This window comes from Meriones unguiculatus, chromosome 5 (genome assembly GCF_030254825.1).
Source record: "Meriones unguiculatus strain TT.TT164.6M chromosome 5, Bangor_MerUng_6.1, whole genome shotgun sequence".
Taxonomy (NCBI): domain Eukaryota; kingdom Metazoa; phylum Chordata; class Mammalia; order Rodentia; family Muridae; genus Meriones; species Meriones unguiculatus.
In genome coordinates, this window is record NC_083353.1 from 122,279,777 (window position 1) to 122,297,774 (window position 17,998).

Genomic DNA, 17,998 nt, shown 5'->3' on the forward strand with positions numbered 1-17,998 from the left:
GCTTTTTTTTTCATTGGTTTTTCTAAGGACCTATGCTAAGAAGGTAGGTCCTGGTAGGCATGGTCATGCAGGCCTGTAATTCCAGAACTCAGCAGGCTGTGGCAGGTAGATCATAAGTTCAAAGCCAGCTGTGTTTTTACTAGAGGATGGAACATAATAAAAATGGTAGTTTTTATTACTTCCTTATGGACATTTTAAAGTGATATTTACTTTTTAAATATACTATAATAAGCATATCAAGAGTTTAATGTGACAAGATCATTTGGTACCTCTATACCACCTTGGATTTCATAGTTTCTTCTTATCTACAATTTCATTTTCCATACTCAACATGGAGCAATCTGTACATTAATATCTTTTCTTATCCTGTGATAATTATTCTGTTATTAGGTATTTTACTTTTACTATGCCTAGTTTTCAAATTAAACTCTTATTATAAAGATATATGTACAATCATATGCCGCATAATGATATTTTAGTGCATTGTGAACATAAAACAGTTATCTGTTAAGCATAATGGGGCTGAGAAATCTTTATCTTTAATTGTGAGGTCATGGCTGTTTTACTGTTTGCTGTAGCTCGGTGTGTTACTCCTGTGTATCGTGTGCTACGTTCATATGAGCAGACGTGTAGCACCGTGAGCCATACAGGCTGCAATAAGTGCAGTTGGGTAAGATACTTAGCAACAACTGTGTCACTGCTGTATTACTATTATCAGTGTTTACTGCAGACTGACATGCCATTTTATGCTTGTAGTCGCTGCATATATTTCACCTTACTGTCTCTTGGCCCATAGGATGATTGATATATCCCAGCTAGATTTATACAGTTTTGTGATCATATAGCATTGGAATTACACTGTGACACATGTCTCAAAACATATCCATGTTGTTAAGGATTACGTGGTTGCATAGAAAAAGATGCAGTGTGTAGGTTTCTCTACTCTGTGTCTTCCGCATTGCTGGGAGTCTTGAGTACAGAATGCCCTCAGATATGGACCCATAGAAGTAGGCCAACAGATATTCTTCTGTTCATATAGTGCAAAAGTCAAATGGCTCGTGGCTGTTATGAAAACAGCTTGGACATTGCAAACTGTGCACTGTTCTCAGGAAACTGCAAGTATCTCCCTGCATCACGGAGAGTCACTCCTCTGATGTACCTGTGGTTATGGATAGACTAACTATCCAAGTAGTAAATAAAAGTTATATTTTAAACTAAACGTAAGTGACTATTTGAGTTGCTTAAATCGTGACTCAAACAAACCTGATGGTGCAGTCTTAAGCTACTGTAAATCTCTGTAGTCATTATTTATTCTTTTCCCTCTTAGGTAGGTGTTCAACTTCTTAATTTGTCTCCATTGTTCACTTAGTGCTTTTTTTTCTATATTAAGCAATGTTTATTGACTCCTGTTTAAGGCATCTTCCATGTCCTAGTTAGTTCTTTCTCAAGGACCTCAGTAAAACTGTATCGGGCTTCCTATGGCTCAGATGGTAAAATACAGTGATCAGCTTTATTCGCCTCTAGATTTCCTACCTGAGTTAGAAATTGTTGATATTTAAGGTGGTTTCATGTAATTTTTAGTATTTTTTAGTTGTTTTTACAGTTAGTTCTTTTGAAGTGAATATGTTAATTTTCAAAAGCGGATTTGATCTTGAGATAGCAATCCTGTGTGTTAACATTAAATCCTGTGGCATTTCAGAACACCAAATAGACGCGCAAAAATGCTTCTAAGCTGGGCAGTGGTGGTGCACACCTTTAATCTTAGCACTCAGAAGGCAGAGGCAGGTAAGTCTGCAGAGTGAGGTCCAGGACAGCCACGACTACGCAGAGAAACCCTGTCTTGAAACACCCAAACAAATAACGGGACTTCTAAACATTTCAGAGTTTCAAACCTGGTAATTTTTTTGTGGTGGCTTTTCTGCATATGATATATTGAATTCATGTCTAAATTTTTGCTGGTGAGTTAAGGTAGCTGTCTAGACTGAGACTTCTGTTTCTCTCTGTAGTGTCTTCAGCCAGTCTTGTCACTTCTCCAGCAATTGTCAGTAATCAGCCTAAACTGCAGACGTCACCAGCCTCAGGTTCTCTGCCGCCAGCACCAATTCTTCCTGCGCCCAGCACAGCCACAGTAGTTGCCACTACTCAGGTGCCTAGTGGAAACCCTCAGCCCACAATCTCTCTGCAGTCCTTGCCAGTGATTCTGCATGTACCCGTTGCAGTGACCTCTCAGCCTCAGCTCCTGCAAAGCCATCCAGGGACTTTAGTGACTAATCAACCATCTGGCAACGTTGAATTCATATCTGTGCAAAGTCCACCTACAGTGAGTGGTCTTACCAAAAACCCAGTATCCTTGCCACCCTTGCCAAACCCCACTAAACCAAACATTCCATCAGTGCCCAGTCCTACTCTTCAGAGGAACTCTTCAGCCACTGCTGCACCCTTGGGAACAACACTTGCTGTACAGGCTGTTCCGACAGCACATTCTATTGTGCAAGCCACAAGGACTTCTCTACCCACAGTAGGCCCATCAGGACTCCATAGCTCGTCAAACAATCGAGGCTCAATACAGATGAAAATCCCAATATCTGCTTTTAGCACTTCATCTTCTGCAGAACAAAGTAGCTCTACCACCCCAAGAACTGGTAAGTTGATTTGCTTCATAACAGAAACAAAAGCACATTAATGGCCTTTCTGTGATTCAACTCTCCCTGACATCATTGGAAAAAAATTGTGGTAAATAGAATTTGCTTGATTATTTTAAATTTCTGAATACCTGATGATAAATGATTATTAAAGTGGAGTGTGAGAGAGCTTTCTTTCACTGTATTTTGTTATTGAGGCATAATATTTGTACATCTTTATGGGATCTGACATAGTTGTTTGATCCATGTGCATAACATATAATAATCAGTTCAGAACACTGAACTCTTTTCGTGCTTCAGACATTCATTTTTGTGCGTTGGGACTCTACTGCTGTTTTTTCGTGGATGATTTCAGCTAGTAGGCACCTCATTGTGCCATATGTGTAGAACTAATTCCTTTTTACTTTCTGTCTCATGCCTCTTATTCTTGCCTTTTCTCCTTCCTTTCGCCTTTCCCAGTCTGGAAGAAGTTTTAATTGAGAAGTTAGCATTTCTGTTTTATTTTTTAGTAATTTATTTGGTGAGTTTTAATACAGTCTTTCTAGCAAGCATACTGCATTATTTTGGTTTCTATGATAAGTGTTTTTGGACAACTGAGTAAATATGTTTAACTATTTAATTTTAGAAATTCAATGAGAGCATTAAAATCCATATTGGTGTCTGGTGGTAGTGACAGCACTTCAGAGGCAGAGGCAGGTCTTCGTGAGTTTGAAGCTGGTCTGGTCTACAGAATGACTTCTCAGCAGGGCTACATGAGAAACCCTATTTCCAAAACCAGCAACAACACAAAAACCCAGCCATCTTCTCTGCCCATTTCATCACTCAGTGTCTTCTAAAGTTGAACAATTAAAAAAAAATAGTTCCTTTCTTTTCTTACAAAATGTTTGACTCATTTTTTTTTTCTGTCATTTTTCATAAGATGAGTTATCTAATTGCTTTATTTTACTTAAAAATGATGAAATTGACTGCAGCTGCTATTTAAAGTTGTACACCTCTTGTCTTGGCTGTCTTGGACCAGGATGGCCTCAGAGAGCTCTGCCTTCCTTTGCCTCCTCAGTGCTGGCAGAAAGGCATGCGCTAGCACACCTGGCCTCCAAAGCATTGTTAATGCTCGCCTTGCTAAGAGAGAGGGTTACTCTTAATCAGGTCCGATGACAAGCAAGATAGGCTTAATTTTTCTCTGATTTCATTTCATAAACCTTTCAAGCATTTAAAATAGATCAGATGATTTATAATAGACTTTATTTTGCACAAGATAACTATAAAATTTTGAAACAAAGTTGGCACTGTTTTTAATTCATTTACATTGTATTTAAATAAATATAGAACTTTACTGTAAGATCATGGCCTGTAAAGAAGGTTTTGAAGAGTATTTGTTTAATGTTATGACTACTTCTCCCTTCAACATACATGTTTCAGATTATAATTTCATCAACATGTTCTTTTAAACACTTTGTGGACATTTGCAGAAAGAGTGTATTACAGGATAATGTAGGCTGATGAACTGCTGTAATAGCAATGTGTCCTATCAGTCTGTTTCAGATTTACTTTACCATAAAGTATGTAAGATTAATACTTCCCATAATTATTGATTAGCGTAGTGCTCTGTTTATAAGACAGTGTATTTATTTTTAAAATGTTTTATATTAGTATTTATTTAATATGTAACCATATATAAACTATTAAAAGTTATCTTCATTTAAAATTGCATTTGATTTGTATTTAAAAGTGAATTACTAGCAATTAGTAATGAATGTGAGTGGCAGATATAGTGTCTGTGAAATGTTAATTACGAAGTAATTATGTAAGAACACATATTTTTAACTACACCTGATTTCAAAGATGCTGCCGTAAATGATTCTAAAATGGTCATTTGTCATTGTAGGCCACCATAATTTAGGCCGGAATCCAATGGAATTTTTGCAGAATATGAAAATTGAAACTAAGTTATTTACTTTCTGGTTTTTTGAGACAGGGTTTCTCTGTGTAGCCTTGACTGTCCTAGACTCACGTTGTAGACCATGCTGGCCTTGAATTCACAGCAATCTGCCTCCTCCTAACCTTGAGAGTGCTGGGATTACAGGTGTGCACCACCAAGCCCGGCTTAGTTGTATATTGTAACTATTAGGTCATAGAACTGAAGCTCACCATGTTTTGTATTGATATACATGTTTACTTAATAAAATCTGTGCTGTGTAGCTAGATTATATTTGTACATATTTGTTAGAGTTCATTATATCCTTAGTGAATTTTAAGTAAATAGTTCTGGTTTATACCCTTAAGGGCTCAAATTATACTTTATTCATTCAAGAAATAATTGATGCTTATAATTTTCTAAAGTCCTGCAAGGCACATAGAAACATGGAAGATAGTCCTTTTTTTTTTTTTTTTTTTTAACTAAACCCTACAAGTTAAATATGGAGCCTTGCCATTCAGTAAGTAGTTAATAATGTAATAAATATTATAATATGCCATTTTCTTTGAGAGGATGTAAAAGGGGAGGAAAGTCCTTGAAATGTGTGAGTTAGGAACAGAAAATACGTGAAATGTAATGTTACGCTATTCTGTGTGTGTGGAGGAATACGGCATCCATGAATTTTGACTGCAATGTGGAAAATTATTTGCTAGAAATAGAATGAAATTAGGTCTACCAGTGATGAGGTGGGGATAGCGTTAGGTGAGAGATGGCAGCACAAGGAAGATGCTGAGGAAGAGCCGCGTGCTCGGTGGTGTGTTGCTGTGGGTGGGCAGCGAGGGCAGCAGAGGTGCCTCCACCTTGAACGCTGGCTGCTCTCCAGAGGACCCAGGCTTCATTCCCAACACCCAGAACAGTAGCTCACAGTCATTTGTAGCTCCAGTCTGAGGTGATCTGAGGCTTTGCTCTTGCCTTCTTGGGTACCAAGGTGAGCACATGGTGCTCTGGCGTTTGTGCAAACAAACGCCTCCAGGCAGAAAGTCAGTCAGGTAGTGTTTGAAACAAAGATTAACACTGGGAGAAATGCTGAATCTGAAGATTTTTGTTGTTGTTTTGTTTTTATATATGTCTGCGTATGAGGAGGGCAGGGTTGTCCGTTTTGGGCTGCTTGATAGCAGTGTTGGGACTGGAACTCTAGGGCCCCTGAAAGAACAGTATGTGCCCTTAACCACGGAGATCTCTCTCCAGCCCCTCGTTTGGACTTCTAAAACAGTAAATGCTAATCTCATTTAGTCAGCTAGGTACTAAGCAGTTGGTTTGTAAGAGAGCAACGTGGGTACATAGACTTCACCAAACAGCTCTCATTTCCACAGAGAAGGGAAACTGGAGTGTGAATAATACTAAGCTCTTACTCCTTCAGCTGTAATTTCCCTGAGTTTCTGCAGGCTTTCTGCCTTCCGTTCCTGTTCAGACAGCCAGACCTACTAAGAGGATGTTACCATTCATACTGTAAAGTGCCTGGAGCACCGTGGTAAGACTGCAGTGCAGTCTTGCCTCAGTAGTTAGGAACACTTGTGCTCTTGCAGAGGATCTGGGTTCAGTTCCCAGCACCCGTAGTGCATAATCACAACTGAAGATTGACACCCTCCTGCGGCCTTCAGAGGCATCTGCACACACTGTTACACAGACAGACCTTCAGAACACATGCACACATACATTAGTGAAGATCAATGTAAGTCTTTAAAAACAGAAATGAATACTGGTTAAAAACGACTAACCATCAAATGACATAATCCATCAAGCAGGTAACAAAATAGATGTGTGTCCTACATTGTAGAAGGATTTTAAGCTACAAATTGATTTCACATCTTGGTTAATTTTGTAGATTGATAGATGGTTGTGAACTTCCTACTTTGAAAAGTAGCTCAGGTAGTAGAAAGTAAAAATGCACCAAGACTGAAAACGCTGCATTAAAAACTGAAGGAAATTTTAGCTTGTAGTAAAGGGGAGGGGTAAAATCTAGAGAAAGGAATATTGTTACCGTTTTGTGAATAATTAACTCTTTCTGAGACAGTTATGCCAAAAATAGAATCATTCTAAATAACAAAACAGCATACACGCATATAAACGTTTATACATACAAATTTAGTATGTGTGTTTTAAAAATGTGTTTTGGTAATATATCCTGTGTATATTAATTCTTTAACATGTAAGACAAGTAACCTAGAGTTAGTTTTTGTTTTTGGTTTTTTTTTTTTTTTTTTTTTTTTTTTTTTTGAGACAGAATCGTCTTATGTAGTTCTGTCGGGCCTAGAACTTGCTATGTAGCTTAGATAGGCCTCTGTCTTACAGAGCTCTGCCTGCTTCTGTCTCCCAAGTGCTGGCATTTAAGGCATGCACCACTGTAGCCTGCCAATTTCAGAATATTTTCAAAAAGTAAGTTTATATTCATACATTATTTCTCCAAAAATAAAATTGAAGCAAGTTGGGCGAAGCAAGTCGTGCAGGGTTATATTTTACTTCCTGCCCTTGGATTTTTACCTGTGGGTGTTTACTTTAGTTGATTCTTTAAATGTAAAATTATATATGTAATTTAGACAATTTTATCATTTTTTTAGCATAAATGTTGTATTGAGGGGTTGAAAATAACAAGAATGCCATATTTGATCAAGAGTTGTTTATCGGGCTGGAGAGATGGCTCAGCAGTTAAGAGCACTGTCTGCTCTTCTTGAAGTCCTGAATTCAATTTCCAGCAACCACAGTGGTGGCTTACACTCACAGCCATCTATAACGTGATCTAAGGTCCTCTTCTGGCATGCAGGGGTACATGCAGATTGAGCACTCCTGTACATTAAGTCACTAGATAAATGAATAAATAAGTGTTTTAAAAAAGAATTATTTATCTCCAGAAAAAGGATGGGAGGTTTTTAACATAAGAACACTGCTGATAATGCAACTAATTATTAATCAAAGAATGAAAGCAGATGACTTCAATGGATGTCAAAGCTATTTTGTAAAATCTTACAGTTCCTCTTCTACCTGTTAGAAATCGGCAGGAACACGCTTGCTTTATTTACATGCTGTCCGGGTGTAGTTTTCCTGTATATGACAATTTTTCCATGGAGACTTGAGACAAGCTAAATGAAAATGAATACATGAAAGCAACCTGGGAGGGCAGATGCCTCAGTGAACTTCCTGCTGTGAGGGCCTAAATTCAAAAACCAACAAACACAAGCCAGACCTGGCAGCAGCAGTCTAAGCCCAGCCTGGGGCAGCATGAGGCAGACAGGGAGGTTCACGGAGCTGTTCGGACTACCAGCCTAGCAGAATCTGTGAACTCTAGGGTCAGTGAAAGGATGCCTCAGAAAATAAGGTGGAAGGAAGGTGGTTGATCGAGACAGTTGATGTCAACCGTCGGCCTTCATTCGTATCTAGGAACAAGCATGTACATTTGCAGAAGCACCAGGTAATTAGTACTTGAACTAATGTATGCATATGTTTCTCACGGTTACTTTTTGTGACCTTTTGTACTGAAGCTATGATAAACATTTTTTGTATTAGATTTTCCTCCAAAGACACATGCTGTGGAAGAATGGCGTTTCCCTTAACCATTTTCTCATACTGGAACGGTCACGTTGAACAAATATTAAGTTACCTTTCTCAGGTATTCCTTAGGATAGTTCAGGTTGCTGGGTAATGAGTACATGAAGTTTTCAAACTTACAATGTGAACTTGTCTTCTAAAAGATACCATGGTGCTCTGTGAGAGGAAAACCACGCCCATCTGTAACGCGCTGACAGAAGAATACAGAAGTAATGTGTGTAAAGCAGCCTGACTTTTTACATATTATAGACATGTTAAACTTTTCCATTTTTTGTTTAATTCTCAGAAAACCAGACAAACAAAACAGTAGACTCTTCTGTTAACAAGAAAGCAGCAGATAGCACATCACAGGTAAGAGGAGTTGTGTTACGACAACGGACATTATTTACTTACATTATTATAACTTTTCTTTTTGGGGACAGGATATTATGTAGGCTAGTCTCATACTCATTGAAACAGAGTTTTCTTTTCTGAGGAAAGGCTTTGTTGTACTTAAAATTTTGAGTTTAGAGGATTTTAATGAGATCCAGCATTTGGATGTTAAATGGAGCAGTGACCCCTAGCTGCTCTACAACATGGGATTTTCCTGTGCGCGTTCACCACCTTCTTCTCATTGTTGCTCTTCAGCAGTGTTGTTTATATAGGAGTGTGTTTCTTGGTGTTTGTTCTACTTGTCCTTCATTGAAATTTTTGGATTTGAAATGTTTTTCACCAACTCTTTTGGGGCAAGGGTCATTATTTCTTCACATACTCAACTCCCCCAACTTTAAAAAAATTCATGTTACATTTATTTGTTTGGGGGTATAACAGTGCACAAACAAAGATTAGAGCACAACTCACAGAATTCAGTTGTCGGGAGTGTAGTCTAGATAGGTCCCAGGGGTCACAAAGACCTGCCTGCCTCTGCCTCCTGAGTGCCAGGACTGAGTGCCACCACGCCAGGCGCTCCAGCTAATTTGAAACTGTGTCTATGTGCATATTTGTGTGTGGTGTGGTCGCAGGAGTTAGCATTAGATTTTTATCCAAAGCTAAATCCCGCTTTACTATGTATTTTCCCTCCATGCTTAGTAATATCTGTGATTCATAGTTTCTATATTTAGTAGATTTTGAAAACTACCTTGTAAATAAATGACTTTGTAAGTAAATGACGTTGCATTCCATGAAGACTAGAAACTTAACTTTGAATTAAACTAATTTGTGCTGTTTTTAAATGTGTAATTTTAAACGAAATTATTACAGAAATAGTTCTACTACATTTAGAATAATTACCTTGGGATTGGGCCTGATTTTCTAAAGTCTAGGAATTCTTTCCTTACCTATTTGTGTGTTTGTGCCACAACACCCCTGTGGTCAGAGGACCACTCAGCCTATCTGTTCTCTCTTCCACCCAGCGGGGCCTGGATCAGTATCATCAGGCTCTGCAGCAAGTACCTTGGCCTGTGGAGCTATAATTCTGCCCCATCCTCTTTCCTTTGCTTCACAAAACTACTTAAGATTTACAGATGAAGGCCCTCACTATTTAGAGCTAATCTCGGATGATATCTCAAATTATGATTAGAGTTTGTTAGGCATTACCCTATTTTCATGTGTGATGCTAGCACACATGCTTTGGGCACACACTCATAGTAATCTTTATAATGATTGACATGTCTGCACTGTAGAGATGAACTCACATCGTCCATGAAGTGGACTATGTGTGACTGCAAGTGCTGGTCTACCTCCCTTTGATACCGCTGGTTCTGTTTTTGTTTTTAATCCCAGTTTTACAAATGATTTTGGACAGCCTGCTGAATTTGGACAAATTGAACATTCCCTAATGATATACCTTTGCTTTTTTCAGTGGGGAGAGAACAGGTTTCAATTTTCTTTGTAGCCTATCTGGAAGGGTTATCCTTAGTGTTTTGGTGTATCAATAACTGATAATTTAGAGTAATATTGGCCATCATTTTCGTTGTCAGAAAATGAGTGTATTTAATCATGTGCTTCATGCAGCATTGAAGCACTCTGGGAACTCTGTGTAAAGGACAGCTTTATTTTTGAAAGTATTAGAATTTCATTAGAAAGTATTTGAAAATTATGTTGTATTGCACCAGTTACACCGTTTTGCATTTTATGTATTTATTTTGTGTGGTATGTGCATGTGAATGAGTGTTGGCGCCCCACAACCTGCATGTGCAGTCAGAGCACAGCTTGTGGGAGGGAGTCAGTCCCAGAGCTCCCTGTGGGCCAAGCTTGGCAGCAAATGCCTTTCCCACCAAGCCGCCTGCCAGACCTGTGGGTTTGAACTATTGAGTTTCTACATTGAGATAGAGGCCTTTAGGAGCCTCACTTGAACTAGGACTCACCCCTTTTGCCCTTTTTGTTAGCATACGTTTTCTTAGTTGAGTCCCAGTGCAGAATCAGCCACGTTTTGTTTTTCAGAGTGGAAAAGTTTCTGGCAGTGAGTCAAGTGGTGTCATTGACCTCACAGTGGATGATGAAGAAAATGGAGCTACACAAGGTACTTAAATAGTAATTTCTTCAAGAAATGCTTTCAAGATGTTCCCCTCTTAAGATTTGGTGATATATTTTCTGAAGGTAACATTGATGCCCCTCTATCTCTTTAGAATAAGAATCTTTAAAGTTAGAATTAAAAACCTGCAATCAAACCTGCATGACCGTGAACAAGCTGTAGAGGACAGCAGCGGCAGCAGAGAGCTTCACTTACGGAGCGCGTCTGCGTCCCAGCTGCTCCGTGTAATGAAGCCTCGTCCTCAGAGTTGAAGGGACTTTCTAGACTTAGGAAGCATCAAAATCAATAGGAAACCCAGGAAACAAGTGTAGTTCTTTGCTTGCTCTTGATCTCTCTCTTCCTTTTTTTGTCCGTCCTCCTCTTCATTCCCCCTCCCTTTTTCTTACACTCCCTCTTCTTCTGTACTTTTAAGTGTATGTCCATTTACTTTTGGTCATATGAATTCCTTTCCTTTAGTGCTATATGCATAAAAAACAAATTTTAATAATTATTCTCATCAAGAGTCCCTAACAATTTTCTTTTCTTTTTTTTTTTTATAATATCATGAAGTTTCTTTTTTTATATATAATTTATTTTACGTGCATTGGTTTGAAGCTGTCATATCCCTTGGAACTGGAGTTACAGACAGCTGTGAGCTGTCATGTGGGTACTGGGATTTGAACCTGGGTCCTTTGGCAGAACAGATAGTGCTCTTAACCACTGAGTCATTTCTCCAGCCCCTCTAATAATTTTCTTATTTTCAGTATTCAGAAACTAAACTGAGATACTGAGAGCTACTAAGCTATATTCTGCAGTATTCTGTGAATGAAAGTTTCTTGGTTAAATATAATTGGAAAACTACTGAATTAAAATTCAGTGGGTTGTTGTTATTATTATTGTTATTACTAATGTACATTAATCTAGCCTTTCCTGTGGTAACTTATAATATAAATACCCAGTAATGATTCAAAGTATGGGATTTCTCAGACTGCTGTGGCTGTCAAAGTCTTTTTCACAGACATATGTGAAATATGTAAAATCATAATGATAATCTATTCATTTAGAAAGATCAAATGCTAATTGTATTTATCTTGAAATCAGTAAACTTTAAAAATGAAGTTTTAACAAAGTCATGTTTTAGGGTAGAAGATACCTTATTTGGGAAAATAAAATTGTGTGCATGTACTTAATTCTATTCAGTACAGAGCACTATGTAAGGTTGAGGTACTGTTGTGACATCATCAAGGCTGACCTCCTGATGTTATGATGATGTACTGGTATCATGGTGATTTTAAGAGTTTCAGGTTGTCATTTACCTTCAGTTTTGTTTATTTGTTTTCATAGATTGGTTTGACTATCAGGAATTCTTAGAGAGCAGAAATAAATACCAAAGCAGGATGCTGGGAGGGCAGAGCTGGCTGTGAGTGTTCAGGCATTCTGTTGTGCTGGCCTCTTGTGGCTGCATACATTGCTTCACTTTTGGGTCATCCTCATTCATCCCCATTCAAAAATTCATTGTTCTTCTATTGCACCAAACCGAATGAATCAGAACTAGTGGTTATATTTTAATGAGAAACTCCACAGGACACAAACAGATGAGGGTCATTTTCTATAGAACAGAGGTGATTTATCTTCTTCATAGTTTCCCCTCTCGGTGTTTTTCTAGTGGTGCATTTGTCTGAGGTATGGACATTTACTTTAGGGACTATCAGGCTATCAGGGCCTGTTTTCATACTTTAAGGAACAAATAGTGATGATGAGCAACCTCTCGTGTGAAATTTAAAGTCTGGGAAACCATCACTTTATAGTGTTTGTCTAGAAGAATGCCTTTGATACAGGTGTATAAATATGTATATGTGCTTTTGTAATGAAATTATTCTAGTCAGTATTCTATATTGAATCCAGAAGGGTCTTGATTGAAAATAAGACTGTATTCCTAAGAGTGTGAACTAGAATCTGTTAAGTACCAGTGAACCATTTAAATAGTTCCTGAGTGAGTTTTCAAATCAGCAGAAATAACACACAATGACAACAGACAGTTGTTTCTGGAGAGGGGAATGCAATGCGCAGGGGCCAAGCAAATGTGTTTTCCAGTAAAAGTCAAGCCTGTGTTGCCTTGTGTTATCTGTTGTCAGTCATGTGTCTTACATTTTATTAACAGACCCTAAAAAGGTAAAGCATCCATCTGCACCTGCTGTGAGCACTTCTCAGCCCATGCCTCGACCACTGAAGCCCATCCAGCCAGCACCACCTCTTCAGCCATCTGGGGTGCCAACGAGTGGCCCATCTCAGGCAACTATCCACTTACTGCCTACAGGTAAATTTGCTGAGCCACCAAGCAGAGACTCGAGGCACCAGTTCATAGAACACTGGCTATGGAATCAGTGGCAAGCACCAACAGAATATTAAGAAGATTCTTACAACTTTAATGAGAATGTTTATGGTTTTGACTGTGTAAAGTGTCCTGGCTCTTTCTGCTCACTGCCCTAAGTAGTTACTCAAGTAGAGAATAATTTTAAACAAGACCTATCTGTGTCATTGTCGTTAGATACTTTGGGTAGCAGAAATAATTTAGTTCTCTAGAATGGCTGGTTTTAATGATTTTGTTTTGAATATAACCAAGAATTTCCATTGATGAGTCAAATAAGTTTTTTTGTTTTGGTTTGGATTTTTTCAGGTTGGAGATTGAACGTAGGGCTTTTAAGTATGATAGATAAGCAGTCTACCATTGAGGCAGGGTCTGAGGCTCACATTGGTTTTAACCAGCCTACATAATATCAAGACATTCGTGTTAATATTTTACCTTAACATTTCAGAAACTGAGACTGGGCATTTTCAGTACATAGCCTGTATCACCTATACTGTTTCGAGGTCAGCAAGACAGCGTGGCTTCTTGCAGAGATCTGTCTGCAGAGTGCTTATATAAACACTCTGCTGAGTAAGCAAACACAGCGCTGAATGGAATTTCAACCATGAAAGTTAGAAGGCTAGAATAACCTGTGGGCAAAAGGGATATTTTCTCGTGCTTCACCAAGTCATTTGTTAATCCTTTAATTGTTCTTAGTGAGTGCATGCTGTTTAGTGGGGTCTGGATCATTTGCCTTTCAGAATCCTGATGTTATCACATGCCATTGAAGCTGCTCTTTATCCTGTTCACATTTCTAGCCAAAACACGTGTTTGCTCTGTGGCTGTTTCTTGTGTAAAAGTTTTATGTTGGTCTTTATATTTAAATGCCATTTTCTGTTTAAATAGCTACTATTGCATTAGCAGTTCTGTGTCTCTTTACCTTGATCCAAAGTTACAGTGACAGTTTAGTTTAGAAGGAAGTATCATTATACAAAGAACTACATTGGCAGTTGTCATCAGGTCTTACACACTTGCTTCCCATTCTGAAGGCTCTCACAGAGAATCAAGTCATAGAAAGCCCAAGGGTCCTTGGTAGCCATTGGTTTGTGTGTGTGTGCGCGCACATGCTCATATGTGGAAGTCAGGCATTTTTAGTTCTCATTTTTCACTCTGTAAACTGGGCATCAAATTCATGTTGTTAGGTTTGTTGTTCAGGTTGTTAGGTTCCTCCCCTGAGCGATCCCATTCACTCCTATAGATTTTAAAAAGACAAATGTGTTAGAACTTCATTTAATACCCTGCCCAAGTTGATGCTTCTTGACATGGTCTGTGGAAAGCAAGTGAAATCATGTCAGTTACCCCAAAAGCATCCCACCCACTACTTGTCCCTTCAGCATTACATTTATTTAATGAAAGAAAGAAGACTGAATGCCTACAACCACAAAACGATAGATAGATAGATAGATAGATAGATAGATATCAGTCAACTAATCATGAAAATGCTGCACAACTGCAGCTGTTTTTCCCAAACGGCTTTGTATAGTTGGCTGAATATAAATTAAGGAACATAAATTAAGCAAGGTTATGTAGCAGTTTAACAGACCTTAGAATCTTAAGGGTTTTTTTCTAAATTCATTTTAGATTTTTTTTTTCATGAGAAAATTAGAATGCAAGGTATAAACTACAGTTGAATGTCAAATTAAGGGCTTTGGACATACTAAATTCTCTAGAATATAGCTTTGAAGAACATCCATGGAAGTTGTATTTTAAATGTTAAGAAAGTGTTGGTATCAAATACCGACTCACTGTAAAATAAGATATGCTGACAGTTTGTTGGGCAGAAGACAGCCTCTTTTCTAATGATTTTTATCTATCACATTGAGAACACAAGCCAAAGCAAAGAGTTTCTAAAGGATAAAACATTATCACTGCATCTTAGCTAGAATTGTCTTCGTTTCAGGAGATTAAAGGTTTTTTAATATTCTATGTTATTTTTTTTATGGTTCTTTTTATGAGGTTAGAACCGTGAGGATATGCTTAAGGCAGCTCAGCCATGTGTGTGGAAAACATGAAACATTTTCTATTGTCCGTGTCAGTAGCCCAGCAGGCCTTTAACAGATGCCTCCCAGAGACAGGCTGAGATGTACACAGCACTGCAGTGACCTCAGGACTGTAGGACTAGTACCATACTGGCTTTTGCTGTGGTTCAAGACCGGGGGAAGGCGGTCACAGGGAAAAAAAAAAAATTTTTTTTTTTAAGTTATTGGTACCCAAGAATCATACTTGTTAAGTTTTACCGTGCTGCCGCTTTCAATTTTATTTGACTGTGGTGTATATAAACTCATGGTCAGTCAGTCATCAGTCTTAGTGCTTAGGTTCACCTCGATGTTCAAGTTGTAACTGTGTTAACAACCCAAACACTTGGGTAAAGAAAGGTGATAGTATATTGACTTTGCTACATTTGGTTTCATAACAAACTATTGTATTTTTAAATTTTGTTTGTTTATTTTGCTTTATTTTTGGTTGTGAGCCTAGCTCTGATAGCTGAGCCATCTGTCCAGCTCTTTTGCTTTATTTGTATGCTAGGGTCTCATTCTAACTCAGAATGTTCCAAACTCATTTTAGCCAAGGTGACTTGAAACTCACTATAATGGATTGTAGATGTGCGTCACACATTTGTAATAGGAAAGCGCATTTCACAAGCTAGACCCTCACTAGCGTTGTACATTTTCCAGCTGCCAATGGAACCCAGCATTCACATTAGGTTAGACATGACCTAGTTTCCAGGTGTAGCATAGCACCAAAGAGAACAGTCTAAGATGCCGACTCCACTTCCAGAGGCGGCTACGGAGGGCTGTGCAGCAGACCCAGCACTGTTTGTGGCTCAGGAAGGTGTCTCGCCAGGTAAAGCCACTTACCGCCAAGACTGACCACTTGAGCTCAAGCTTTAGCTTTTATATTGTGAAAGGAGAGAACCACTCCCCTCCCCCCATTGTTGTCTGATTGTCACACAGGCGCACACACACACAAAATAAATGAAATGTGAAAAACAAGCTAAACCTTTTAGTGTCAGAATTATAAAATGTAGCTTCCCATAAGACTTTGATCTGAACACTGGCCCTTAGAAAAGAATTTATGTGGAAGGAGGAAGAGAGGACTTTCATAGCATATCCCCCCTCAAATCTTTTCCCAGCTTCCCCATGGCCAGTTTTAGCATCTGCTAGAACACTGGATACGGTGCCTGTGTATTAGACCAGGAATAGCCTCTAAATAAAACTTTTAATAAACGCTAGGTCAAGGATTTGCATAAAAAGCCACCTATGTGTAAGTTTCTAGAATATTATATACTTCTGTATCTGCAGCCACCCAGGAAGTTTTTGAACATGTGTATGTGACTGTATCACAAAACCTGGTGCTTTGAATTCAAAAAGTCCAAACCCACCAGAGATGATAATTGGCTTTGAGTCTGGTAAGAGAGCCTGCTCAGGTAGTCCATGGGATGAGAGCAGGGCTGCAGTGGCGCAGTGCAGGAGGGGTGGGAATGACCTCATCAGCCGGGTATCTGTACAGTGCAGGCCACCATGTGCTTGCACAGCAGAAACCAAACTAGGCCCTGGAAACAAAAGCCCCTCATTCAGCTCACACAGGCGCGGACCACCCCTCCAGGGTTCTTTGAGCTGTGCTAATCTGTTTTTCTTCAGTCCTCTGAGCTGATGAGTCTGGCCAGGTGGTGGATGACAGGCTTCAACTGCCACTTGTTCCTTGTTAGTGGGCCGTGGCCTGATTCGTCTCTTATCTCTCACCATACTTTGCAGCTGGACAGACCCTTGAAGTAGGGAAAGTGCAGGGGACCCGGGGACCTGGAGGAAGTGCGTGGGGCATGTGGTTCTGAAGCCTTTACCTTCTGGTTAGAGTTGTGTGGAATGGTAATTACTGTTTCATGCTGTCTCCTTAACATAGAATTGACTGCATTCTTGCCATCTTTTGTTTGCTTCCATTAGCTCCAACCACGGTGAATGTCACACATCGTCCAGTAACTCAGGTGACCACGAGACTCCCTATACCAAGAGCTCCTGCAAACCACCAGGTGGTCTATACAACTCTCCCAGCACCACCTGCTCAAGCTCCCCTCCGAGGAACTGTTATGCAGGCTCCTGCTGTTCGCCAGGTCAATCCGCAAACTAGTAAGAGGCTTTTTTTATGTCTGACTTGGAAGTGCATGTCTTGCTCTATCCTGACATTAGACTGTCATATTAAGGGATATACTGAACAGCACACTTGCATGGTACCATAGATTTTAATTGATTACATAGAAAAAATTATAAGGACATGAGGGAGTTAGTGTGACTTAGCCATTCCACAGTGTGTACATTTCTCAAAATACCACAAACATACATAATTTTGTTGATTAAAATGGATTTTGAAAAACATTATTTTTTTTTCTTCCCTAATTATTTATTTGGAGACTGGGTCTCAGTATGTAGACCTGGCTAGCCTGAAACTCACAGAGATCAGTTTGCCTCTGCCTCAGATTACAGATGTACACTGCTACATCCAACCCTTCTTGTGGTTTAAGGGAAGAAATTGGACATACGTACGGTAGGATTTGTATTCTCTATACTGTCTTCAGTTTATCTTTTTGCTGTGTTTGTTTTTTGAGATAGGGTTTCTCTGTGTAGCCTTGGCTGTCCTGGACTTGCTTTGTATACCAGGCTGGCTTTGAACTTAAAAAGATCCACCTGTGCCTGCATCCCTGAGTGCTGGGATTACCGGCAATTTAACTTCGCTAATGGCCTATGTTTTAATATCCCATTTGATACTTATTTATGTTTTGAGACTGAATCACGCTAAATATCTCTGGCTACATAGGAACTTGCTATGTAGACCAGGCTGGCCTCAAACTCACAGAGATTGTGTGCCCCTGCCTCCCACATCTGAGGTTTGAAGGCATCCACTTTATTCTCTGTTGTTAATAATTGACATATTACCAAATTGAAGTT

The 17,998-nt window shown here is 39.1% G+C and overlaps 1 protein-coding gene across 4 annotated transcripts in view; it reads left to right on the forward strand.

Moving 5' to 3' along the window:
* Atf7ip (activating transcription factor 7 interacting protein) overlaps positions 1 to 17,998 on the forward strand; it is an 87,060-nt gene that overhangs the window by 59,436 nt on the left and 9,626 nt on the right. For all 4 annotated transcript variants that reach the window (XM_021644286.2, XM_060384311.1, XM_060384312.1 and 1 more), the window contains exons 9-13: positions 2,007 to 2,642; positions 8,447 to 8,511; positions 10,582 to 10,660; positions 12,813 to 12,968; positions 17,000 to 17,182. In XM_021644286.2, the coding sequence (XP_021499961.1) occupies positions 2,007 to 2,642; positions 8,447 to 8,511; positions 10,582 to 10,660; positions 12,813 to 12,968; positions 17,000 to 17,182 (1,119 nt within the window). The remainder of the gene's footprint in view (positions 1 to 2,006; positions 2,643 to 8,446; positions 8,512 to 10,581; positions 10,661 to 12,812; positions 12,969 to 16,999; positions 17,183 to 17,998) is intronic.